We start from the raw sequence: 27,962 nt of genomic DNA, 5'->3' as shown, positions 1-27,962 counted from the left end.
TATGGTTATGGACACACCAAGGATATTTATTTTTGTTTTCTACCAGTTTTGTACTCAAAATAAGCAAGCTTCTTTATTGCTGTCCTCTTCTGCACAGTGGTGTGTAGGATTTTTAAATTTTACACCTCGGTTGTAGCTCTTTGTGATTCAGGCTTTTTACTTAAGCTATTTAAGGATATTTTTAGTCAAAAGCGTTGTACCACTGAGGATCTTAAATGTATTCTTTCTAAAATTCTCCACCTTGCTCTTAGCTCTGTTTTCTTGTCTAGGCTAAGTGCCATAGACATTAGCTCCATGAGTCCCACAGCCCCAAGGACAATTGATACAGTGGAAGAAGCAAGAGAAGTTTCTGACATCTGGGTGCTTCAAGTTTATTTGTATTAGGACAAAACTTTATGTGTTGAAATATTAACCTTAGCAAAGATTTTTAATTTTCCAATTAGATTACCAAACACAAATTCTTTAGTTGTCAACATTGGGCCATATTATTTGGGATAATGCTGGTGGCATTATCAACCTCCACCTCCAAACTTCAATGACACAACAAAAAGCCTTTTTTTTTTTTTCTTTTTACATAATGGACCAACCGAATGGAAGTGTTCCCCTTTGGTGGGGTGGGGGCTGTGCTTTACAGCATGACTGAAGGACCCAGGCTAATGGCAGCACTGGCATCTTTAAGATATGGCTTCCAAGATTTTTCTGGGCTTTGACATTGAGTTTGCGGAGAGAAGAAAAGAGAAGTTGGTTGTACATGGTAAGTTTTTATGGGCCAGGCCTGGAATTGACACACATCATTTCTGGTAACATTTCCTTGGTTAGAACTTAGTTGAATGGCCACATGGAAATGCAAAGCAAGCTGGGAGATGCTATCTGGTGTCTTCCCAGAAAGATAAGGAAATGAATTCCTTATTAAGCAAAAGATTTTTATATCATCTTCTACAGGTTTTTACTAAAGATAAAAACAAACCAAAAGTTCCTCTGTAACAAACTATACATTGCCAGATGTATGGTCACAACTGTTTATAAGATCTTAAATTTGGTTACCTTACTAACAATATTTTCAGAAATTTGTATTAAGAATCACTCCAAATGAGCCAGGTTTCATTTTAAATACTCATATTTTTCCAGTCCCACTGAGAAGAGAAATGGGCATTTTAAAAGTAAAAATGTATATAACTGAGTCTATCACGATTTTCCAAGCACGTCTTATAACAGGAAAATATAGAACATACAGAGAGGATATTTATCCAGAAATAAGAGTTCTGTAATGGCTTTCTGTAAAAAAAGGTTTTTCATTTAAATTTTGAAAGAAGAGTAGGAGATAGCCATGAGCATAATAAGGCTGAGACATATGCAAAGTTAGGCCTTGGTGTCTTTCAGGAATACAAGTGGTTAAGTATGCTGCAGTGTAAGAGGGGGCAGGACAGGGAGTTGAACTCTTGATGTTGATGCAAAGACAATGACCTGTTAGCCAAAATTTGTGTTTTCTTTTTCTTGGGATAGAATTGTTGCTGCTAAGTGTTCAGCTGACATGTGGCCATGTGGCAGAATGGCAGCCAGTAGCTGTGAGAAGAAACAAATGTGTTACTTCTAAGCCAAGTTTCTTAGGAAGTAGGTGAGTCTTCACCATGCTTTTTCCCTCCCATTGGCTTGATGCTGAAGATGATGAGACCCTATGAGATGGTGGAGCTACAAAACAGAAGGATCTTGTGGCCCTGAAACACCGCATGAATAAGAGCTGCCTGCAGACTAGAAACTCCCACCTTGATCAGTAAGCCAGAAATAGGCTTGTATTGAGAAAAGCCATTGAAATTGGTTATAGTAGTTATGATTATCTAAACTAATCAATCTTGGGCAAGGTAGGCAGGGACCGCAGGTAAAGGCTCATACACTATGCTAAAGAGATTGAGCCTGATATTGGAGAATGGGTTGATAACATAATTTTAATTATGAAAAGGACACTATTAGGTTCTTGCTTTAGAAAAACAAAATTAGTGTGGGTTTGTAGGATAGGAGAAACAAGGATAGCATTTTAGTGACAATTCCAGACATAAAATAATACAATACTGAAAAATATAGTGAGGTAGTGTTTAGTGAAATTAGAAAAGAGGGAATGTATTCCAGGGATAGAAAGAAGGGGGGAAAAAGGAAGAATAGGTTGTGCTTGGTAAGATTTTGGGTAGGGAAAGAGAAGAGAAGTATTTTAAGAATGTTTCTGTAGCGCCTCGGTGGCGCAGTCGGTTGTGTCTGATTCTTGGTTTTGGCTCAGGTCGTGATCTCAGGGTCGTGAGATTGAGCCTCATGTCCTACTCTGTGCTCAGCATGGAGTCTGCTTAAGGCTCTCTCACCCTCTCCTCCTGCCCTTCCGCCCAGCACCCCCCTCTCTCTTTCTCAAATAACTAAATAAATCTTAAAAGAAAAGAAAAGAAAAGAAAAAAGCAAGAATGTTTTCATCTTGAACAATTGAATGGATGGTAGTGCACACATATAGTAAGGATCACAGAATGAGATTAGGATAGAGACCGGTTAAATTAGTTGAGTTTGAGATGCCTATGGGACAAAGTGGAGGCAACTGATTAAGATATCCCTGTTGAGAGAAACAGAAATGTGCACAGTAATCAAATTATCAAAACAGGTAGACTCACACCACTGAAACTGCAGTATGAGGAATGGGTCAGGCACGGAGATAAAGCAATGTTTAAAGAGCATGGACTTTTTATCCTTTGCCTGACAAAAGAAAAAAATTGAAAGGGAAGACAGGGATATTTCTAAAACTGAAGTGGAAGACTTTTAATGAGGACGTAATCAAAGGTGTTGCAAGCTGTAGGCTGGAAAGGAAGTTGCAGTTGTGGTGGCCAAGTGCTATGTGTAAGTCACAAGATCATGTTCTCTAGGGAGTTGAACTCTTGTTCAGCTGTTCTCTGGTTTGCACCCAATGATGAGAAAGAGTGCTTATACATACCTTGTGGTTAAACACAATGCCTAATTTATTGTGCCTTCCACCTCCCCAGTTCTTGATGGAAAGGGAGGTCACTAAACAGAAACATATTCCGTCATCTTATGCCACAATTTGAAGCCTAGTCAGTGGATATAACCAGAGCCGAAAGAAAGTAGGATCTCACCCTGTGGTTCCAGGTCCCTCTAAAGTGGTAGTTCTCCTTTTTCAGACAAAATACAGAGAGAGACAGAGACTGGAGTGGGAGTGCGGATCCTGTGTTTCATTCGGGCAGAGTGAGAATGACCACTCTGCAGTATCAGGTTGCCCTGGGAGCGGCACAGAGCTGAATCTTTTCACAAGTTTTACCTCTTGTAGCTATGGTTTATCCGTCACCATCTGATAAGCTTATCTGTTTTCGTTCTTCACTTTGCACACATCAAACAATTTTCACTTACTCAAAATCCAAACCAACAAAACAAAATGAAATGATTGAATTGAGGGCCTAAAATTTCTACTTACTTAGCCAATATCAAATGGCTGTCTAAGGAGAGAATTATTTTTTTTTAATTTTTATTTTGAAAGATTTTATTTATTTGACAGAGAGAGATACAGCAAGAGGGAACACAAGCAGGGGGAGTGGGAGAGGGAGAAGCAGGCTTCCCACGGAGCAGGGAGCCCGATGCGGGGCTCCATCCCAGGACCCTGGGATCATGACCTGAGCCAAAGGCAGATGCCCAAAGACTGAGAAACCCAGGCACCCCTAAAGAGAGAATTATTATTAGGTTTAGAAGGAAAAGCCAGAAAATCTAACCACAAAAGAGGTTTTTTAAATTTACATTTCTTTTGATTTTCAGTTAAAGATTTAATAGTTTTCATAGAGTCTAACATTTAAAAGGCCATTACCATTCTTAGCAAGGGCAACTTCATTGGAATGGTAGAGTGGAAACCGTATTTCGGTGGTCTGCAGAATAAAAGGCAAGGCAACAAAATATAAACAATAAGTTTAGGATTTTAAAAAAACAAAAACTACAACTACTGCTAACCATGCTTAAAAGTAATTATGAGCAAATTAAAAGAAATTATGAGCAAATATCAAGATTATTAACCATGAGGATGTAATGAGAGACCTGAAGGAGAATCGAATTCATTGGACTAAACCTTTGTTAGTTGAAAGCATAAACTTCTCTGGATGTACCAGGAGCAAAAACAAGAGAGGAGACACTTTTATGAATCTCTAGGAACAATTTGAAACCCTGTTAACTAAAGAACTAAATATTCAGATTATAAGGGTTCATGCTTATGAAGTACAAATATTTGGTTACTGGGTCAAAAGCTGAGCTTCCATGTCATACTTTTTTATGAGTATCAAAGGTAAACAAAACAAAGTAAAAAATTACAAACAGAAACCCAGAGAAGGTCAACAATGCCTTCAGCTCCTCAATAAGGCATTATAATAAATATGTCCTATGTCAACCTGAGTTCAGCATATAGATTTTATATTTAAAAAGATCAATGGATAAAACCTCAATTACTTAATTACACTGCATCATGTTTGTCTTCTGCTTGCTCTCTCTTCTGTCATTTTACTACTTATTTGTACCACCCACAATCAAGTTGTCAGTGGAATCAACATTGACAACAAATAGTAACATGGCAACCATGTATCATGGTTGTGTTAGAAATTAGTTCTACTTTAGCCAGCTCAGTACTGGTGGTAATTCAACATTTTAACTACATTCTAAGAAGAAGAACACATAAAACTAGATCTTTCCAATAATAATATGATGTTATGTCTTTTTCAGAAAAAAGAAGAAATTTCTTGTTATTTGATGTTCAGTGTAGGTTTGTAAATTCAGATGGTGAACTAAATTCATTTGCAGGGTAATCTTTTAAATTCATACCAGAGCAGGAATTGCATTTATTTATTTAGTCATATATTCATCTGTAAGAGATAATAGTGAAGAAAAATTTTCATAGCCATGTGTGATAACTTAAATATAGTGATGTTTTGAGGAAAGTAATTTGTGCTTATTAGCCTGGTAAAGAGATTCCAAACTGTTCCTTCATTGAGTATTGAATTTCTAATTTGTTCTTTAGACTTACAGGGTTAATGCACATTGAAACATTAAGTAGTTAGGTTTAATCTGGGGTGTGTAGGTGAAGAATTCAAACCATCTAGGATAGATGCTATATTTTTTAAAGCTAATATTGGCAGAAAATCTTTTAAATGGAGTTAAATATTCATTTATCCCTTTTTTCTTTTGAATCATTTTATGAGGCTAAATTACCAGGTAAATTTCAGGGTCAACATGCTTGATCATTTTAATTCTTTTTACATATCTTGCCAAAAAGCTTTCCAAAAGGATTGTACCAAATTTGCTTCCACCTAAATATTTATTTATATTTCTACTTATAGAATTTCTAATTTCTAATTTCTATTTTTTAAAAAAGAATAGATTTTCTAGGTTAAAACTGCTATGCATAGAGTTTATTAAGCTTTAAGTTAGATGCTAAAATATAATTTTAATGATATAAAATAGTTTTGATAGGGGACCCTGGGTAGCTCAGTTGGTTAAGCATCTGACCCTTGATTTCTGCTCAGGTCATGATCTCGGCTCAGATCATAATCTCAGGGTCCTGGGATCCAGCCCCACATTGGGCTTTCTACTCAGCAGTCTGCTTATCCCTCTGCCCCTCCCTCAGTTCATGCTCTCTCTCTCAAATAAATAAAATCTTTAAAAAAATAAAGAAAAAAATAGTTTTGATAAAAGTAGCCTCTCTATATAATCACTAAAATAATGATTTCCATTTATTTTGGAAAATGAGGAAAGCAAAGTGCTAAAAGTTTAATTTGGCAAGTAATATATAGAATTAGTGGCATAGGTATACATAGCAAACCAATTCTACAGATTGTTTGCTTTAAAAAAATCAAATTGTAAATAATATAGACATTTTATTTATTTTATTTATTTTTTAAAGATTTTATTTATTTATTTGACAGAGAGAGAGAGAGATCACTAGTAGGCAGAGAGGCAGGCAGGCAGGCAGGCAGAGGGAGAGGAAGAAGCAGGCTCCCTGCTGAGCACAGAGCCCGATGTGGGACTCAATCCCAGGACGCTGAGATCATGACCTGAGCCGAAGGCAGACGCTTACCAGACTGAGCCACCCAGGTGCCCCAATATAGACATTTTATAAAATATATAAAAACATGTAAAAATTACTAATAACAACCATCTATTAATGATCACTATCACACAATGTATTTGTTCCAGTCTTCTTTGTATGTGCAAGTATTTTGTATTTATAATAAATTTAGACTCAGTTGATACAATTTAGTATCCTCCTTTCATTTAATATATAGTAATCCTTTCCTTCAAAAATTTATGGAAGGTTTGCATAATATTTCATGTAATAATTGTGCCATAATTTATTATTTATATACATAATGCTGTGAACAATCTCCTACATCAAACATATGAGCCTCTAGAATGCTTTGAGTGGGTTACAATCCTAAATATGAAATTAGGTATCAATGCTGTTTGTCCTTGGTAATAAATATGTGTACAGAATGGGACTGGTCTGCATAGAGAAAAAATATTCAGGCATTAAGTTTTACATTATTTAACTGTAGGTACAGTGTAGGAGGAAATATGCACCACACAACTTTCTGTATTTCAGCAGTTAGATGGGCAGTAACACTAGTTTCAGGTAAAACACTACATGGCATAGCCAGGGCTGATAGTTTGCAGTTGATTGACTGCATGCAAGTTGTACTGATAGGTTGGGCATTTGTATTAGATTTTTACTGCTGCTGTAACAAATAGCCACAAATTTATCAGCTTAAAATAACATAACTTTGTCATCTCAGGGTTCTGCAGGTCAGCAGTCTGGGTTGGCTTGTCTGAGTTCTCTGATCTGGGTCTCACAAGGTTGAATCAAAGTCTTTGCCAACTGGGTTCATAACTGGAAGCTCTGGAAATAATCCACTTTCAAATCCATTCAAATTGTTGGAAGAATCCTTTGTGGTTGTAGACAGATTTTAGTTTCCTTGTTGGCTGTCAGCTGGGCGCCTGGCCACAAGGATCCCATACCTCAGAGCTAGTGACTGCCAGTTGAATTCTCCTTATGCTTGGAGTCTGTCTGACCTCCATCTCTGCTGCACCTTCTTACTGCCTCTTCTGTCTTCCTCTTGTGCTTTTTAGGCCTCATGTGATTACGTTGAACCCACCCAGATAATCCAGGAGACTATCCCCATTTTAAGGTCAGCTGATCAGTAACCTTAATAAATTTCACAGCAATACCTAGACTACTGTTTGATCAAATAACCGGAGGATTGAAAACTGGGGGAAAAGTCTTTATAATTCTATCCACCCCAGGACCTATTCTGATTGCCTGGGTCCCATGCCATTCCAGTTATACCTTTGATTTTAATTCCTGAATATAATGCTGATAGCAGTGAGCTATGTCAGAACCTTGGCTGTCAGCCTTATTCCTCTACTCACTATTACTGGTTGAGGGAGCACCAGTTATTCCCCTGCATGACTGTGTATTGGGGTCCAAGCCCTGCAGTTACAGCTGTTTTATCATGTGGACCAGTCCTGATTTCCCCTCGGCACTCTACTAGGGGTTCTGCAAGGCGGACTCCCTCTCCGAGGGGACAGCCTCTCAGGGATAAATCAAGTTAAACTTTACCATCTGTTGTGCCTATAAAAATAGTTTAAGCTTTGAGGTTTGGGGAAAAGCTGCTTGTTTATTTGGTACTTATCCTTGGGCTCATAGATAATAAAAAACATAGGTCTCTTTAGCTCCAAATGAGACAGCAATAGCTCTTAGTATGATGTACTAGAAGAAGAAGAAGAAGGAGAATCCTCTTATTTTCAGAGAGCTCTCTGTATCCCAGATCCACTGAGCCAATTCTACAGTTACTGAAGCCTCAAACTTCTCTGAAGAATGGATTCTGAATTTTCACTCTAATCAAAAATAGGTCTCCCACCCAAGAAAATTAATTGAAGTTGAAATACATTTATAGTTAAAAGTAACCATTTTCCTTATTCCTTTTCTACTGTCTCTTCAGATGTGCTGTACTTATGTTTCAAAGAGAATTTGCTCTCCGACTAGTTGCAAAGCCTGGAGATAAATTATACTGCAGACTCTCAATCAATACACAGCTCTTAGCACGTGTGGACCATCTGATGAAAGTTGGAAAGAATAACTTCGGGCCACCACCCGAGGTAGAATCCAGTGTCGTAAGAATAGAACCTAAGAATCCACCACCACCTATCAATTTTCAGGAATGGGATGGCCTAGTAAGGATTACCTTTGTTAGGAAAAACAAGACACTCTCTGCTGCATTTAAGTCAAGTGCAGTACAACAGCTGTTGGAAAAAAACTACGGAATTCACTGTTTGATCCATAATATTATAATACCAGAAGATTTCAGCATAGCAGATAAAATACAGCAAATCCTAACCAGCACAGGTTTTAGTGACAAGCGGGCCCATTCCATGGACATAGATGACTTCATCAGATTGCTACATGGATTCAATGCAGAAGGTATACATTTTTCTTAGGTATCTGGAAAACAGAATTTTCCAAACTCAAGAAGAAGAATATATATATTTTTAATATTTTATATATATATTTTTAATAATTTGATAATAAATAAATAATAAATTGAGAAGATGAACTATGCCTTTGCTTCACTGGAACACTATGTGCTTGACTATTTTTGACTTAATACTACTACTGTCACCATTTATTACTCTGAATTTTTATGGTAGTAAGTCAGTCAATTCTAAGTACCCAAATGTTTTTTGGTTGTGGTGTGTTTTTAATATCTAACATAGGGCAGGGTCCAATCTATGCATGATAATCTTGAAGAGCTGCAGGCACGCACAACTTTACACTTAAACTTATCATTTCTAACAGGTTATTGTATAAAGATGTTACTGTTCTATTTTCTGTTATATATTATATGAGGACTTCTGTAGGCCTTTGTCCCTCCAATAGTTAAAAAGTTAAAATATGCTTAACTCAGTCACATATTTCCCATACAGTTTCTTTTCATTCAGGTGCACAATAAAACAACTGCTTATTTTTCTAAAAAAAAAAAAATCATACAGAGAGTTCTCTGAAAATAAGAGGATTCTCCTTCTTCTTCTTCTCTTTCTTCTAATTCTAATTCTAATTGGGTTTTTTTTTGTTTGTTTGTTTTGGTTTGGTTTGGTTTGGTTTTTTTAGAGAGGGAGAGAAAGAGAGAGAAGGGCAGGAAGAAGGCACAGAGAGAATCTCAAGCAGACTCCTGGCTGAGCGCAGAGCCCAACTCTGGCTCCATCTCACAACCCTGAGATCATGACCTGAGCTGAAATCAAGAGTTGGATGCTTAACCCACTTAGACCCCCAGGCACTCCTCTCCATTTATAATTAGAGCTGAACCATTCTTTACAAGTAATACTTCAAGGACTCTCTCACAAATTGTCTGGAATTACCCTTCGCAGAAGAGACAGATCATCTTATTCAAAAAAGAGTACTCATGAGATGTGAAACGGAACACATAGGTTCAGGAAACAGGCTTCAGTTATTTCTGCCCTCTACCCTTCCATTCTTGCAAAAAACAACCACCCAGATTAGTTTCCTCTGGACAAGAGTAGCCTGGTTTTTTCCGTGAGTCCAAAACCAGTTACAAATGTTACTTCTCTTTTTAATGGCCACGGTACACCCATGTTCCTTTCCTAATAGGATATTCAAATTCACCTTTTTCTCATTTGCATTCTCTCTTTCTTTCTCTCCATCTTCTCTGCCTCTTCTTCCCTGTTTTCTTTCTTATTTTTTGTTTGTTAAAATTTCTGAGATTTTTCTCAATTGATCTTTTATACCCTAAGTTAAAATTTTGTTATTGTGTTTTCAGCTGCTAACATTCCCCACCCCCCCAAATGTCCTTCCTTATAGTTTTCTATTCTTGTTTTGTAGATTGTTTTTTATGTCTGAGAGGATATTAATTATGGGGTTTGGAGTGAGAGTTTTTTTGGCTATTTTCTTCAGTAATGTATCTGTTTTTTCCAAGTTTTGCTTTTCCTTTTGTTTGTTTTTATCTCTCTTGTTGAGGCCTTCCTCAAGTATCTGGTGATATTTAGATAGCCCACTTATATAGATGCCAGAGGGAGTAAAATAATAAATTTCAGCAGCAGGCCTTGTTGACTGCTTTGCTTCACTGTATGGTAAATGAGTAGAAAGCTGCAATTTTTTTTTCTTTCAGGTGCCCCCCAAATCTAATTTCTTTTTCTTTGACCCTTCAATTACTTTGACCTTTTGACAGTTTTGTGACCATCTGCATATTGTGAAACTATTATAGCTTTCTTGCATCCTGGATGAGAAAGAGTAATTAGAAGTTTCAATTTATGTACCATACGAGGGAGAGAGAACCTGAGAGTGGAAGAAAGAAGGGAAATGAAAGAGAAAAGTGAATTTGGATATCACGTTAGGAGAGGAACACAGGTTTACCTTGTTCATTAAAAGAAGAAGTAACCATTGCAGCCAATGAGTTTGGACTCACCGACAGACTAGACTACCTAATTCGGAGGGTACTAACCTCTTTCTGTAGGCAACAGTTAAACGTGGCTAAAAAATAACTTCTCTGTAGGTTCTGATCATTGAAATCATGACCAAACAAAGCCACAAGGGAACACACCCTCATTCACACAGCGCTTCATCTTGAGCAGGCAGCCACCACTGAATGAAATTCTCCCGTTTTCTAGGACAGGTAAGTATCTCCAGGATGAGCCTTTATCAGCCATTTACCAGGTCAAATGTTAAGGAATCCAGAGGTTCTTTTTTTTCTTAAAGATTTTATTTATTTGACAGAGAGAGACACAGCGAGAGAGGGAACACAAGCAGGGGGAGTGGGAGAGGGAGAAGCAGGCTTCCTGCTGAGCAGGGAGCCCAATGTGGGGCTCGATCCCAGGACCCTGGGATCATGACCTGAGCCGAAGGCAGATGCTTAATGACTGAGCCACCCAGGCGCCCCCCCCTTTTTTAAGATTTTATTTATTTATTTATTTGACAGAGAGAGAGAGAGTATAGGCAGGGAGAGCAGCAGAGGGAGAGGGAGAAGCAGGCTCCCCTCTGAGCAGGGAGCCCAATGTGGGGCTGGAACAGGACCCTGGTATCATGACCTCAGCTGAAAACAGACACTTAACCAACTGAACCATCCAGGTGCCCAGGAGTCCAGAGGCTCTATCTTAATTACATACAATGAAATTAGAAATGTCATTTTATCATATTACTGAGAATAAAAAATTACGGACCAAAGAACTTCTCATGACAGTCTTGGCCCCTATTCAAATTAAAATCGTTTATCACAAAATAGATTATGTTGGGGTTATCTGCATTTGGCTTTATGGCAATTGTTAGTAGCAAATTGGAGAAAAGTTACCAAAAGCGATGTGACTCACTTTACTGAGGACAATGAAGATAACAAAGATAAGAAATGTAGGTGAGCTTCCGTTTTTTTCTTTCCTTCTATTATTTACTTGTCAGAATAGGACCCTAGTCATATTACCAGATTTTTTTGTTGTCATTTGGAAATATCATCAAATAAGTGAGTATATATTGATGTGGAAAGACTAATGGGTTCGAAGCCAATGGCCAAGAAAGAATTCTTGAGATTCTTTGGTGCAAAAAGGTGGCTTTATTAAAGCACGGGACAGGACCTATGGGCAGAAAGAGCGGCACTGGGGTCATGAGGAGTGGCCCATTATATACTTTCAAGCTGGGAGGGGGCTGGGGGATAGAGTAAGCCTCCCACGTATTTTGGAAACAAGGTTTCCAGGATCCTGAGGGGGCTAGCTCTTGTGAGGAAAACGTCATTTATTACTGTTTAGTAAAAACTTAGTCATGAAGCTCTTCAGATGTATATTGGTGGGTCATATGCTTGAATGATGATTGCCAACATGTATTTTGGGGGTAGAGTTAAAGAAAGTTTCCGAAGGAATTGTTCCATGTTAAAATAGACTTACAGGATCCTGGGGGTCAGGCTAAGATGGCCTTTTGCCCTCAGCAAAGTATTAACATCAAGGCAGCTAAGTTCCTGGAGGAATGCCACTCTGCCTATTTCAAGGACTTGTCAATAGGCTGTAGGTAGTAAGGAAATTTAATCATTTTTCTTCTACTTTTGTTTCTCACATCACATATCATTTCGTCCTCTCATATGACAGTGTACCAAAAACATATCTGCTGGAGTAGAAACAACACTGAGTAGTTAAAATAGATTTTTTAAAGAAGTGCTGTATTGAGGTATAATTGAAATACAAAAAGCTGTACATAGTTAATGTTTATTTAGCTGGATAAGTTTGAGCATAAGTGTACATCCATGAAACCATCACCACAATCAATGCCATAAACAAGTCTATCACCTCCAAAAGTTTCCTCCTGCCTTTATTTATCATTATTTTTTATAAGAACACGTAATATAAGTTCTACTCCTTTAGCAATTTTTTAGTATACAATATAGTATTGTTAACTATAGGCACTATATTGTACAGTAGATCTTTATTCATCTTGCATAACTGAAACTTGTACCCTTTGACTAATAACTCCCCATGTTCCCCTTTTCAGCCTCTGGCAACCATCATTCTACTTTCTGCTTCTATGAGTTGTACCACTTTAGATTTCTCATATAAGTGGTATTACATAGTATTTATCTATCTGTGTCTGGCCTATTTCACTTACCATAATGCCCTGTAGGTTCATCTACACTGTCACTAATAACAGGAATTCCTTCTCTTTAAGGCTGAATAATTTTCCATTGCATGCCTAAGCCACATTTTCTTTATCAATTTCATCCATCAGTGGACATTTAGGTTGCTTCCATGTCTTATCTATTGTGGTAAATGCTGCATTGAACATGAGAGTACGGATAAATCTTTGAGATCCTGATTTCAACTCCTTTGGGTATATTTCAGAAATGGGATTGCTGGGTCACATGATTTTTTTTTTTTCCTGAGGACACTACATACTGTTTTCCAGACTGGCTGCACCAATTTACATTCCCACCAACAGTGTACAAGGGTTCTATTGTCTCCACATCCTGGCCAACATTTGCTGTTTTTTTTTTTTTTTCCTTTTTGATAGTAGCCTTCTTGACTGGTATGAGGGGAACATGGGGAGTTATTAGTCAAAGGGTACAAGTTTCAGTTATGCAAGATGAATAAAGATCTCATTGTGGTTTTGATTTGCATCTCCCAATGAGTGACTTTGAACATCTTTTCATGTATATGTTGGCCATTTGTATGTCTTCTTTGGAGAAATGTCTATTTAGTTTCTCTACTTGTTTTTAAATTGGGTTTTTTTTTTTTTCCTACTGAGTTGTATGTGTTCTTTATATATTTTGGATATCAACCTCTTATCAGTTATATGTTTTGCAAGTATTTTCTTCTATTCTATAGGCTGCCTTTTCATTTTGTTGATAGTTTCCTTTGCTGTACAGAAGCATTGTCCGACTTATATATTTTGGCTTGTGTTTCCTCTGATTTTGATGCTGTATCTAAGAAATCATTCCTAAAACTTAACCTCAGGAAGATTTTCCCCTGTTTTCCTCTAGGAGGTTTGTGGTTTCAGGTCTTATGTTTAACTCTTTAATCAATTTTGACTTGATTTTTGTGTATGGTATAAGAAAAAGGTCCAACTTCATTGTTTTGCATATGGCTGTTCAGTTTTCCCAACTTTACTTACTAAAAATAATTTAAGGCTAAATAATTTTCCATTGCATGCATAAGTCACATTTTCTTTATCAATGTCATCCATCAATGGACATTTAGGTTGCTTCCTATCTTATCCCTTGGTGCCAGAGTCCACGGCTAGGCCTAAAATATCTTAAGATACTTTTAAGTCACACTTAAAATTCACATTTAATATTGTCCAATCTCACTTTATGTTTATCATGGTTATATTAGTTTATATATTCTAAAATCCTAAAACCAGACTTTAAATGTTTTTCTATTGAAGTGAAAATTTTTTTGAAAAAATAAAGCTTATTCCTAGCCCCCCCTGAAATTCTTAAAGCCAAGTAAGGAAAATTATTTTTACTGAAAGTCTCTTAAATATCAGAAATTAGTGCTACCTTATAAAATCAAAAGTAATCTACATAATATTTTTTCCTACAGATTTCAAAAATATTTAGATAGATCATTCTAAGTTTAACATTTCTAATAGGCATAATATCTGATAGCTTCTCATAGATGTTCTTCGGTGAATGCTGAGCCATTTACCTTATTCATAGTATTTCTTAGATAATAAGAGATTTAATGGTGAGGCTTTCTCTCTGAATACTGGAAGAATTGAGACTGTTCAAGGATATTTGAGTACTGATATTGGTCAACTCCACCACCCCAGATATGGCCTTGCTAGTATTGAATTTGGTCCAAAAATTAGGAGAACTTGATGTAGAGGGTCTCTTAAATATAAAAACCTAACGTATTAAAATGAGTTCTTTCTCAATGGCAATGTAAGCCCAAGGGTAAAAAGTAGTGGTAGAGCATGAATTTGCTATCCTTCTTAACTCTGCCATGATTCTATGTGAATGGAGAACCTCAAGCAAGTAAATGCTGGGAACCAGGACTGGGGAAGAGACATTAAAAAACATGTGTTTCTATTACCTAGAAACGTCTTTTTCAATCCTAATATTTTTTCTAACTTTTTGTTAGAGTATTCTAATCCCCCAGCCCCCGTTTTTATGCTATGTTCAGTTTGAATTTAGTTTTTAAAATATTTGTCCAAAGATTCGTTCTCTTTGTTATAATTTGTTGAATATTTCATGTGTGCTTCAAAACAATATTTATTATTTATTTGTTGCACATAGGCAGCAGTTCTCAAAATGTGGTCAAAACTATTTCCTTTATCACAAAGATGTTATTTGCCTTTTCCACTCTCATATGATTATACAGTGGAAATTTCCGGAGGTTTATGATATGTGGTGATAACATCAACACTCCGACAGCTAATGGAATGTGAACTTGTATTTTTTTTAACAGTTTCTGTTTTAATTTCTAATTCTGGTAAATGTCACTAGATAAAACCCATGTAATCAAGAGCTCTTTGGGATCTTCAATGAATCTGGCTTCTATTGTTACATTTTCAGAGGCCTTAAATAGCTGCTTTATGTACAATCTAGGTTTTATAGCAATACTAAATGGGAAAGACAGGATGTATTGTACTTAATCCATATTACTTGGATCTGGAATCTTTGTAGTTTTTTTTTAAATTCCATTCTTTTTATGATATACTGCATATTGTATATGTTCATATATATGAACATTATGAATCATGCATCATGTAATGTATTTAATCAGGATTAATTACAGGTACAGATATGTTAAATATTTGACATTTGTGAGCATTTATACTTTGATAATCTTTTTTTAAAAACATTTTGCTATATTTACTTCAGACCCTTCAAAAAACAATTATAAACTATTTCAAACATAGGAAAAGTACAGAGAATAATATAACAGATACCTACATATTGAGGTGCCTAAGAGCCTCCATTCTGGATCCAAGCTACCTGGCTCTGTAGTGTTACATTAAGGAGGTTACTTAACCTCTCTGTTCCTCTGTGATTTGTCTTTCTATATCTGACTTATTTCACTTAGCATAATCCCTTTGAGGTCTGTCCATGTTGCTGCACATGTCAGGGTTTCATTCTTTTTATGGCTGAATAATATTGCCTTGTACATATATATATACAGCACAATTTCTTTATCCATTGATTGATTGATTGATTGATTGATTGATTGATGTTTGGTAGAATTTACCAGAGAAGCCATCCTGTCCTGGGCTTTTGTTTTTTGGGAGATTTTGAGTACTGATTCAATCTCCTTACTAGTAATTGGTCCGTTTAGATTTTCTATTTCATCACGATTTGATCTTGGTAGGTTGTATCTTTCTAGGTATTTATCCATTTCTTCTAGGTTGTTTAACTTGTTGGCATATAATTGTTCAAAGTAGTCTCTTATGACCCTTTGTATATCTGTGCTATCAGTTGTAATGTCTCATCTTTCATTTTCAATTTTATTTAAGTCCTCTCTTTTTTTCTTGGTGAGTCTAGCTAAAGACTTGTCAATTTTGTTTATATTTTCAAAGAACCGGCTCTTAGTTTCATTGATCTTTTCTATTGTTTTTGTGGTTCCTGATTCATTTATTTCCACACTGATCTTTGTTATTTCTTTCCTTGTGCTAACAACATTGGGATGAATTTATTCTTCTTTTTCCAGTTCCTTGAGATGTAAACAAGTTGTTTGAGTTCTTTCTTATTTCTGAATGTAGGCATTTGTTGCAATGACATTTCCTCTTTGAACTGTTTTGCTGAATCCAATAAGTTTTGGTATGTTTTTTCTTTCATGATGTATAAGGTCTGTTGTATTTCTATTTTCATTTGTTTCAAGGTTTTTTTTTTATTTCTCTTTTGAGTTCTTCTTTAATCCATTGGTTGTTCAGTAGCATATTGTTTAATGTTAACATATTTGTGAATTTTCCAATTTTCTTCTTGTAATTGATTTCTATTTCATGCCACTGTGGTCTGAAAAGATGCTTGGTATGATTTCTGCTTTCTTAAATTCATTAATAGTTGTTTTGTGGTCTAATGTATACTCTGTCCTTGAGAATATTCCATTTGCCCTTAAGAAGAATGTTTATTCTGCTGCTTTTGGATGGAATGTTCTGTAAAGGTCTATTAATCTTGTTTAATGTAAAATTTCAGTCCAACATTTCCTTACTGATTTTCTGTCTTGATGGTTTATCCATTGTTGAAAGTGGGGTATTGAAATCCCCTACTATTATTATGTTGTTGTTTTTCCCTTTGCATCTATTACCATTTACTTTATATATTTAGTTGCTTCTATGTTGGATGCATAAATATTTACAAATTTTTTATCTTGTTGGATTGACTCCTTTGTCATTTTATAATAACTTTTTTTGTCTCTTATTGCAGTCTTTTTCTTAAAGTCTATTTTGTCTGATGTGGGCATCAGCAAAAATTGGGGTGCCAGACATGTATACAAACTCCTTTCTGTGATGCTGATGACTTGGAGTGAGGCAGAGGGAGAGCCTAAAGAGGTGCCTGCTTCCTGTCTCCAGAGAGTATTGCAGTTTGCCTCTTGATGTGTGTTAAAATAGAAGCCTACTCCTCAGGCCCCAGCTATTATGTTAAACTAATAGTCCTCTTTCTTGGAAAGACTGGGCAATTTTCAGTTTGTTTTTTCTTCATTGTGCCCAGGGACTTAGCCATGGTGAGTCCCATGAGCTCTTTAACAACTGTCTCTGAGTTCAGAGACTTGTGTGTCTCATGGCTACAAGCCCTACTGGCTTTTATTTTTATTTTTTTAAAGATTATTTCAGAGAGAGAGAGAAGCAGAGGGAGAGGGAGAGAGAGAGTCTTAAGCAGACTCTGTGCTGAGCACAGAGCCAGATGCAGGGCTTGATCTCACAACCCTGAGATCATGACCTGAGCTGAAACCAAGAGTTGGACGCTTAACTTGCTATACCACCTGGAGCCCCTCCTACTGGCTGTTAAAGCTGGATGTTTTGGGAGTCCATCTCTCAGATAGAAGTATTAAAAGTTTTGGAGCTAGATGTAGGGTCCAAACTCTTTGCTCCTCAGGGAGAAGCTGGGAGTTGTGAGTTCTCTCTTGGTTTTTTGCCCCTGCACTAGGAATGGGGTTTACGGTAAGATTGTGTCTCAGCCTCTTACTTGTTTCAGTGTGTGTGTGTGTGTGTGTGTGTGTGTGTGTGTGTGTGTGTGTGTGTGTTTCTCATTCACCTCATGTGTAGGAGTCACTCAGTGATCTTCTGGATTTCTTATATAGTTGTAGATTTGGTGTTTGCAGGCGGAAGTGAATTTAGGAGCCTCCTTTGTGGTCATCTTGAACCATAACCCCTCAATCTTAATCTTTATAATCATTCTTCTCCAAATGTCCTCCAAATTGCCAGTGTTCTTAAAGTTTGAAAACTGTTAGTATAATGTTTATAGAACCCAGGATAGAGGATTATGACTCACATAATGCCATAGCTACCACTTTTGTTATGGACATTATATTTCTATCAATTCACCTTAATAAAACTTTGGTTTTTTAATAGCTACTCGAGCTTATATTTAAATAAGACCCTTATTATTCTATTATATGAAATGTTAATACAGCCTCCAGTCTGAATTCTTGAAGATAATTTTTAGTCAATCTGACACATTACATGTATCTGTTCAAAATTTTCACTTATCCCACAATAAGAAAATATTTATTGAAATTAATTATATACAAGGCACAGTGTTTTTTGTGTCATTGAGGATAGATACAAAAAATGGTTCAAAGGTAGAGCCTGCCATGAAGGAGCTTATAGTCTAGTAAATAATATGAATCAGAAATGGAAGACAAATACCTAATATGTATAGTACAATGTGCTAATTTGCATAATAATATTACCATTATATCTTGACATGAAGAGAATGGAGAAAGTAAATCAGACTGAACAAAAATTAGACAGCTATTTTGAGACAGAAATGATTTTTGCATTCAAAAATGAAGAGCAACTGGACAGACAGAGAAATATGAAAATGTGCCATGGTGAGGGAAAAGTATAAATAAATGTAGGGAAATAGAAGTGCCTCAAGCATAGCTAAATTTGAATAAAGGACATCAGCCTAAGATTATGTAAAATCTAGATATTTTCATTCTTTTTGCTTTAAAATTAAATTTGAAAAATTTCATAATGATATTTTAACTTCTTAACAGTGAGATTTCACTGCCTTCCTCCTTTGTGAAGCTAATAGATGTGTAGGTTTGTTTTGTTTTTGTTTTTGTAATTGTCCACAATCATATGAAGTGCAGGAATCAAAGTCTGCCACCAATGTGGGGACTCTTGATGCCTTCTCTGCCTTCACTACTGTCCCATTTGCTGTTTGAGAAATTGAAATAAAATATTCCATTCTGCGAAAAGATTAACATTTTGGCATCCCCTGGAAGCTACAACTAAGCATAAACCAGTGAGTGATGCATGCATGCAGATGGTTTCTGCATTCATAAATGCACATAGTAAACCTATTTTATTAGAATAAAGGGATAGAACTATAACATATATATCAAGAATAAAAATATGTTTTACTTCCCACAATAGAGTCATAAGACTTTGTAGTATTACTTTGAGAGTCAATCACCATATCCCTTTTTTTATAATTATTTAATGCACAATTTTTATCCATTATACTTTATTCCTGGTATTCGTTGTTGTAAAAATGTATGTTAATTATAATAAAAGGCAATATAATAATGTTTTTACACATTTGACTTATGTAATAGTTGCATAGTTAGTTCATTCATAATGGTTATTAAAAGTAGGTAAAGAGAAATTATTATTTTTCTGTGGGCTAAAAAAATTTATAATATATTTATTTGTTAGAATTTTTCATTTTTTCAGAAATAGAAATACTAAAATCTAAGAAAAGAACTAGCAGTTTAATTATTTATATGGATAATTCATATAATTATATATTGATAATTTTCTTCTTTTCTAATACTATGAAATAATACAGAAAAAGAATTAAGCCTTTTCCTTCTTTTATAAATACACAAATGTGGCTCCTAAGTCTTGTGCCAAAGTGCACAGTGAATGGTACATTTATTAAGTATATGTAAACCAAAAATTCAACAAGTTATTATATGGTTTTGCTTATCTTTTCTCCTTTTGGTTAATGATATATTTATTGCTGTTATTTACCTTTATCTGAGAGTTAAAAGAGTTAATATTTAAAATTTGCTAATTATGCTCCTAATTAAAACTTATAGTAAATATTTTCTGGAAAAGGAGTTAAAACTCTTAGTTCAAATAGAAAAATTCAGATTTTCTTTAGATTATGGTACAAAATCACAGGGGTCCCAGGAATATAGTAATTACTTTCCAAGAATTCTAAACAGTCATTTGTTTTCATAGCCTGCTATTCTTTAGTGGATATATTAATTTTTCCAATTCCTCAATATACACTGGTGTTTTGTTTTAGAATTCTTTTTTGTTTTCTGGCATATATTTGTTTCTTCTTTGTTCAGCAATTTTTATATATCTTAGTCTTTTGTTTTGTTATATATCTGGTAGTCTTAGTTTATTCATATTTAAGAAAGTCAGATGGCTAACTGTTTTCATTTTCCCCTGCTCTTGTATGCTTGTTTCCCTGCTAGCTCTCTCCCACCTGTAGGACTAGGATTAGAAGCTCAGAACTGAAATAATGTCGTCATCCTTAGAGTGAGCAGATGGGGAAACTACTCTGAATGCTAAAATGAGGAAAGGTTTACTTTGTGGCACTGGAAGCCATTCCAGCAATATTAGAAATCATATGCTTATGTTATGCATTAATTAAAATTATTCAAGTGCTATTTTTGGACACCTGAAAAATATAACACTGGGCTGCAATGCTCAATAAGCATAGGGGAAAGGGATGGGTTAGAAGTGAAGTGAGCGTGGGGCACCTGACTAGTATAATATTTCAGTAGACTTTCAATTAACTCTGTTTTTAAGGGGTTTCTACTTCCACCTTGCATGACACTGCTCTTTGAGCCAGGCACCTCCATGGGATATAGTCTTTTCTCCATTATAAGACTGTTCATGCCTTTTGTTTATTCTGTTTTTCAACCAGTATCTTTATTTGCTGTAATTTTATTAGACACTTAGGAGAAAGAGGAGATAAGTTCTTATTTTTAATTGTTTTGAACTGGAAGAGACATTCTGAGACACTTGTTTTAAAAAAAATCAATGTATCCATAATATGGAGAATGGATTGTAGGAAGGAAAAGCTGATGCCATAAGTCAGTGGGTTCAGAAAAAAGATAGTGAGAGTAGAAATGGAGATGAAGAGAAGTAAGAGGTAAAAAGAAGATAGAATTTGTAGCATTGCATTTCAGCTTGTCACTGGCTATTGTGAATACACCGGAAAAATAATTTCTTCCTTTTGCATGACCAGTAGACATAATTTTCAAATAAAAACGATATGTAGATCTCCAGGCTACATGTCTCTCCAGAATTATTTTCTAACTGTATACAGAATTAGATTCTAAGTAATTAAAACTTGATCTACTGACTTTAACTGATACATTATATTTTCTGTAATCTAATATGGAGCCAAGATGTTTGGATTTACATGTAAAGGGTATGGAGCAATTCATTGAAAGCAGGAAGTCATCTTCTAATTTTTCACTGTTCCACATCTTCTTTTTATAATTTTATAAAATAATATCTGGGGCTCAACCTTTTAACTCGTATTAATCAAACATTTATGGTTTTGATTCTGGAAGAACTACCTCGCTCTTATCAAAATAAGAAGTTTATCCCCCTGTTTTTGGTGTATTATTTTTGGTGTATTATTCTATGGGCTTTGCTTACATTGTTACTTTCCATAATGCTTCTGCAGGATAATAAGACCTCCCTAACAGACCTGACATTGTCACCCTCTTCTAGATCCTCATGGTTGCTGATATTTGCTCTCTATATTACTTCCAAGTTACTTCTATTACATTAAAAAATTCTTCATTTATTTCCTCTGCTTCCTTTATTTTTATCATGCCCAAATGCACTAATTTAGGACCCTTAAAATTCATTTAATACTACCTTCTTTAAGACCTGATAATATTTGAAGAACTAGATTCAAAGAAAATCACTAAACATGTGTTTTCTTTTGTTGTTTTGTTTTGTTTTGTTTTGTTTTGGTAACTCACTATAGCATCGAGCATGCTCAATTACTACTCACCTCATAGGAATCTTTTTTTCTCTTAATTTTTATAGCATCACACTCCTTTCTCCTGCTGCTCTCTAGGCAGTTCCACTCTGTCCATTGTGGATTCTTCTTTCTCTTTGCAGTTTTGAAGTATGGTGTCCCAAGGCTTTCTTCCACTTTTAACACTCTTTTCTTTATGCAATAGAGTTTCCATGGGTTAAGTCATGCACTCATGGCTTCAGTCCCCAAATTTATTTATTTACTTTTTTAAGAGTTAAACATTGGAGGTTTAATCTTAGACTGTGCATATTATATAATGTTTCTATTTTATTTTATTTTAATTCCAGTATGGTTAACATACAGTGTTATATTAATTTCATGTGGCCAATATATTGATTCAACACTTTCATACATCATCCAGTGCTCATCACAAGTGCCCTCCTTAATCCCCATCACCTATTTCACCTGTACTCCCACCCACCTCCCCTCTGGTAACCATCAATTTGTTCTCTGTCATTAAGAGTTGGCTTGTTGGTTTGTCTCTCTCTTTTTTCCCCCTTTGCTTGTTTGTTTTTTTCTTAAATTCCACATATGAGTGGTATTTGTCTTTCTCTGGTATTTGTCTTTCTCTGACTGCCTGATTTCACTTAGCATTATACTCTAGCTTCAACCATGTCTTTAGAAATGGCAAGATTTCATTCCTTTTTATGGGTGAATAATATTCCATTAGATACACATACCACATCCTTTTTATCCATTCATTTATCAGTGGACACTTGGGCTGCTTTCATAATTTGGCTATTGCATTTTTTCCTCAAGTTTTTAAATTCGAGTTAGTTAGCATACCGTATAATATTAGTTTCAGGTGTAGAAATTAATGATTCATCACTTATATACAATATCCAGTGCTTATCACAAGTGCCCTTCTTAATACCCATCACCTATTTAACCCATCCCTTCTCCCACCTCCCCTCCAGCAACCATCAGTTTGTTCTCAATAGTTATGAGCCTATTTCTTTGTTTGCCTCTTCCCCCCATTCATCTGTTTTGTTTCTTAAATTCCATACATGAGTGAAATCATATAGTGTTTGTCTTTCTCTGACTGATTTTGCCTAGCATAATACTCTCTAGCTCATTCGTGTTGTTGCAAATAGCAAGATTTCATTCTTCTTGATGGCTGAGTAATATTCCATTATATATATATATACATATATATATTTGTATATATATATATACCACATCTTCTTTATCCATTCATCAGTCAATAGACCCTTCGGCTGTTTCCCTAATTTGGCTATTGTAGATAATGCTGCTATAAACATTGGGGTGCATGTATCCCTTTGAATCAATATTTTTGTATCCTTTGGGTAAATACCTAGTAGTACAATTGCTGGATTGCAGGGTAGTTCTATTTTTAACTTTTTGAGGAACCTCCATGCTATTTTCCAGAGTGGCTGCACCAGTTTGCAATGGGCAGAAGACATGAATAGACATTTCTCCAAAAGAACAGTTGGCTATTGTAAATAATGTTGCTACAAACATAGGGGTGCATGTATTCCTTTAAATTAATGTTTTTGTATTTTTTGGGTGGATACCCTGTAGTGCAATTGCTGGGTCATAGGGTAGTTCTATTTTTAAATTTTTGAGGAAACTTCATACTGTTTTCCATAGTAGTTGCACCAGTTTGCATTCCCACCAACTGTGCAAGAGAGTTCCTTTTCTCTCCACATTCTCACCAACACTTGTTGTTTCTTGTGTTTATGATTTTAGCCATTTTGACAGGTGTGAAGTAATATCTCATTGTAGTTTTGATTTACATTTCCCTGATGATGAGTGATGTTGAACATCTTTCATGTCTGTTGGCCATATGTGTGTCTTCTTCTTTTTTTTATAATGTTATGTTAGACCTCAACACTCCACTCTCAGCAATGGACAGATAGTCTAAGCAGAAGATCAACAAAGAAACAAGAGCTTTGAATGACACATTGGACCAGATGAACTTCATAGATATATACAGAACATTCCACCCTAAAACAGCAGAATACTCATTCTTCTCGAGTCTGCATGGAACTTTCTCCAGAATAGACCACATACTGGGTCACAAATCAGGTCTCAACTGGTACCAAAAGATTGAGATTATTTCTTGCATATTTTCAGAACACAATGCTTTGAAACTGAAACTCAATCACAAGAAAAAATTTGGAAGGAATCTGTGGGTCTTCTTTGAAGAAATGTCTTTTAATGTCTTCTGCCCATTTTTTAATTGGATTATTTGTTTTTGGGGTGCTGAGTTGTATAAGTTCTTTATATATTTTGGATACTAGCCCTTTATTAGATATGTCATTTACAAAAATCTTGTCCCATTCTGTAGGGTTTTTTTTAGTTTTGTTGATTATTTCCATTACTATGCAGAAGGTTTTTATTTTGATGTAATCCCAATAATTTATTTTTGCTTTTATTTCCCTTGCTTCAGGAGACATATCTAAAATAATGTTGCTATAGCTGATGTCAGAGAGATTACTGCCTGTTCTCTCTTCTAGGAGTTTTATGGTTTCAGGTCTCACATTTAGGTCTTTAATCCATTTTGAGTTTGTTTTTTTGCATGGTGTAAGAAAGTGGTCCAGTTTCATTATTTTGCATATAGCTGACCAGTTTTCCCAACACCATTTGTTGAAGAGACTATCTTTTCCCATTTAATATTCTTCTCTGCTTTGTCAAAAATTAATTGCCCATATACTTCGGTTTATTTCTGGGTTTTCTATTCTGTTCCATTGATCTATGTGTCTATTTTTGTGCCTGTACCATACTGTCTTCATGACTACAGCTTTGTAATAGAATTTGAAGTCTGGAATTATGGTACCTTGGCTTTGCTTTTCTTTTTCAATATTGCTTTGGCTATTTGGGATCTTTTGTAGTTTCCTGTAAATTTTAGGATTTTTTTGTTCTAGCTCTGTGAAAATTGCTGTTGGTACTTTGATGGGTATTTCATTAAACATGTAGATTGCTTTGGGTAGTATGGACATTTTAACAATATTTGTTCTTCTAGTCCATGAGCATGGAATGTGTTTCCATTTCTTTGTGTTGTCTTCAGTTTCTTTCATCACTGTTTTATAGTTTTTAGAGTACAGGTCTTTCACCTCTTTGATTAAGTTTATTCCTGGGCATCTTATGGTTTTTGGTACAATTGTAAATGGGATTGATTCCTTAATTCTCTTTCTACTACTTCACTATTGGTGTATAGAAATACAACAGATTTCTGTATGTTGATTTTGTATACTATGACTCTATTAGTATATTCAGTCATCAGTTCTAGCAGTTTTTTGGTGGAGTCTTTTGAGTTTTCTATATATAGTATCATGTCATCTGCAAATAGAGCCAGTATTACTTCTTCCTTACCAATTTGGATACCTTTTATTTCTTTTTCTTGTCTAATTGCTGTGGCTAGGACTTCCAGTATGATGTTGAATAAAAATGGTGAAAGTGAATATCCTTTTCTTGTTCCTGATCTTAGGGGAAAGCTCTCAGTTTTTTCCCATTGAGTATGATGTTCACTGTGGGTTTTTCATAATGGCCTTTATTATGTTGAGGTACACTCCCTCTAAATCTGTTTTTTTAAAGATTTTATTTATTTATTTGAGAGAGAGAGAATGAGAGATAGAGAGCACGAGAGGGAAGAGGGTCAGAGGGAGAAGACTCCCTGCTGAGCAGAGAGCCCAATGTGGGACTCGATCCCGGGACTCCAGGATCATGACCTGAGCTGAAGGCAGTTGCTTAACCAACTGAGCCACCCAGGTGCCCCTCTAAATCTATTTTGATGAGGGCTTTTATCATGAATGCATAATTTGACAAATTGCTTTTTCTGCAGCTATTGAAATGATTTTATATTTTTTATTTTTTCTCCTATTGATGTGATATATCATGTTGATTGATTTGCATATAGCAAACCACTCTTGCATCCCAGGAATAAATCCCACCCAATCATGATGAATGATTTCTTAAATGTATTGTTGAGTTCTGTTTGCTAGTATTTTGTTGAAAATTTATGCATATATGTTCCTCAGAGATATTGGCCTGTAGTTCTCTTTTTTTTTTGTGATGTCTTTATTTGGTTTTGTGTCAGGGTGATACTGACCTCATAGAACAAATTTGGAAGTTTTCCCTCTTCTATTTTTGGAATAGTTTGAGAAGAATAGGTATTAACTCTTCTTTAAATGTTTGGTAGAATTTGCCTGTGAAGTCATCTAGTCCTAGACTTGTGTTTGTTGGGAGTTCTTTGATTACTGTTATAATCTCCTTGCCAGTCATTGGTCTGTTCAGACTTTCTATTTCTTCCTGCTTCAGTTTTAGAAGGTTTTGATGTCATTTATTTCTGCTCTAATCCTGATTATTTCCTTTCTTCTGCTGGTTTGGGGTTTTGTTTGTTGTTCTTTCTCTAGCTCCTTTAGGTGTATGAATAGGGTGTTTATTTGAGATTTTTCTTGCTTCTTGAGATAGGCCTGTATTGCTATTAACTTCCCTTTTTGAACTACTTTTGCTGCATCCCAAAGGTTTTAAACTGTTGTGTTTTCATTTTTGTTTGTTTCCGTATACTTTTTGATTTTTTCTTTGATTTATTGGTTGACCCATTCATTGTTGAGTAGCATGTTGTTTAACTTCCATTTTTTGTGGTCTTTCCAGATGTTTTTCTTGTGGTTGATTTCTAGTTTCATAGCATGGTGGTCAGAAAAGATACATGATGTGACTGTTTTTTTAAATTTGTTGAGGCTTATTTTGTGACCTAATATGTGATCTATTATGGAAAATGTTCCATGTGCACTTGAAATTAGTGTGTATTCTGCTGTTTTAGGATGGAATGTTCTGAATATATCCTAAGTACATCTGGCCCAGTGTGTCATTCAAAGCCACTGTTTTCTTGATTTTCTGTTTGGATGATCTGTCCATCATTATAAAGACCCCTACTATTATTGTATTACTCTCAATTAGTTCCTTTATTTTTGTTATTAACTGTTTTACGTATTTTGGTGCTCCCATGTTGGGTGCATATATATTTACAACAGTATATCTTCTTGTTTGATTGTTCCCTTTATTATTATATAGTGTCCTTCTTTGTCTTATTTCACAGACTTTGTTTCAAAGTCTATTTTGTCCAATATAAGTATTGCTACTCTGGCTCTTTTAACATCCATTTGCATGATAAATGTTTCTCCATCCTTTCACTTTCAAGCTGAATGTATTTTTGGGTCTGAAATGAGTCTCTTATAGACAGCATATAGATGGGTCTTTTCTCTTCTTAAAGATTTTGTTTATTTATTTGACAGAGAAAGAGAGAGAGAGAAAGAGAGAGAGAGCATGAACAGGGGAGGGGCAGAAGGAAGAGGGAGAAGCAGATTTCCCGCTGAGTGCAGAGCCTGATGTGGGGCTCAATCCCAGGACCCCGAGATCATGACCTGAGCCAAAGTCAAGACACTTAACCAGCTGAGCCACCCAGGTGCCCCAAGTCTTATTTTTTTTATACACTCTGTCACCCTATGTCTTTTGATTGAACATTTAGTCCATTTACACTCAAGGTAATTATTGATAGATATTTATTTATTACCATTTTGTTACTTGTTTTGTGGTTGTTTTTGTAGTTTTTCTCTGATCCTTTCTTTTCTTTCTCTCTTTCATGGTTTCCTGGTTTTCTTTAGTGATATACTTGGATTCTTACTCTTTATTTTTTGCATATTTATTACTGTTTTTTGATTTGTGGTTACTATTGAGTTTATATATAACATCTTATGCATATAACAGTCTATATTAAGCTGATGGTCACTTAATTTTGAACTCATTCTTTACTCCTCACCCCTCCATGTTTCAGATATTTGGTTATTCTATTTTACATCCTTTTATTTTGTGCTTCTTTTGACTGATTTTTATAGATACACTTAATTTTATTTTGCTTTCATGCTTCCTATTTTTTTTTTTACTTCTACTTATGGTTTCTGTTTTTCACTCACAGAGACCCCCTTAACATTTCTTGTAGATCTGGTTCAGAGGTCATGAATTCTTTTAACATCTGTTTGCCTGGGGACACTTACTCCCCTTCTATTCTGAATAATAGGCTTGCTGGATAGAGTATTCTTGGCTGCAGATTTTTCCCTTTCATCACTTTGAATATATTGTGGCACTCTCTTCTGGCCTACAAAGTTTCTGCTGAAAAATTAGTTGATAGCCTTTTGGGTTTTCTTTATGTATCTGTCTTCTTTTCTCTTGTAACGTTTAAATTTATTTATTTATTTATTT

General features: G+C 35.4%; 1 protein-coding gene across 1 annotated transcript; it reads left to right on the top strand.

Annotated features, from left to right (window-relative positions):
- Positions 1-502: 502 nt before the first annotated feature.
- On the top strand, positions 503-8,542 carry LOC112822523 (dimethyladenosine transferase-like). The gene is made up of 3 exons (XM_025870241.2): positions 503-754; positions 1,504-1,615; positions 8,013-8,542. Exons 1-3 carry the CDS (start codon positions 682-684, stop codon positions 8,506-8,508), a joined length of 681 nt encoding a protein of 226 aa, XP_025726026.1. The 5' UTR covers positions 503-681; the 3' UTR covers positions 8,509-8,542.
- The last annotated feature ends 19,420 nt before the right edge of the window (positions 8,543-27,962 follow it).

This window comes from Callorhinus ursinus, unplaced genomic scaffold (genome assembly GCF_003265705.2).
Source record: "Callorhinus ursinus isolate GAN/ISIS: 27379988/994484 unplaced genomic scaffold, GSC_fseal_2.0 scaffold1, whole genome shotgun sequence".
Taxonomy (NCBI): domain Eukaryota; kingdom Metazoa; phylum Chordata; class Mammalia; order Carnivora; family Otariidae; genus Callorhinus; species Callorhinus ursinus.
This window is presented reverse-complemented; position numbering and strand designations above follow the sequence as displayed.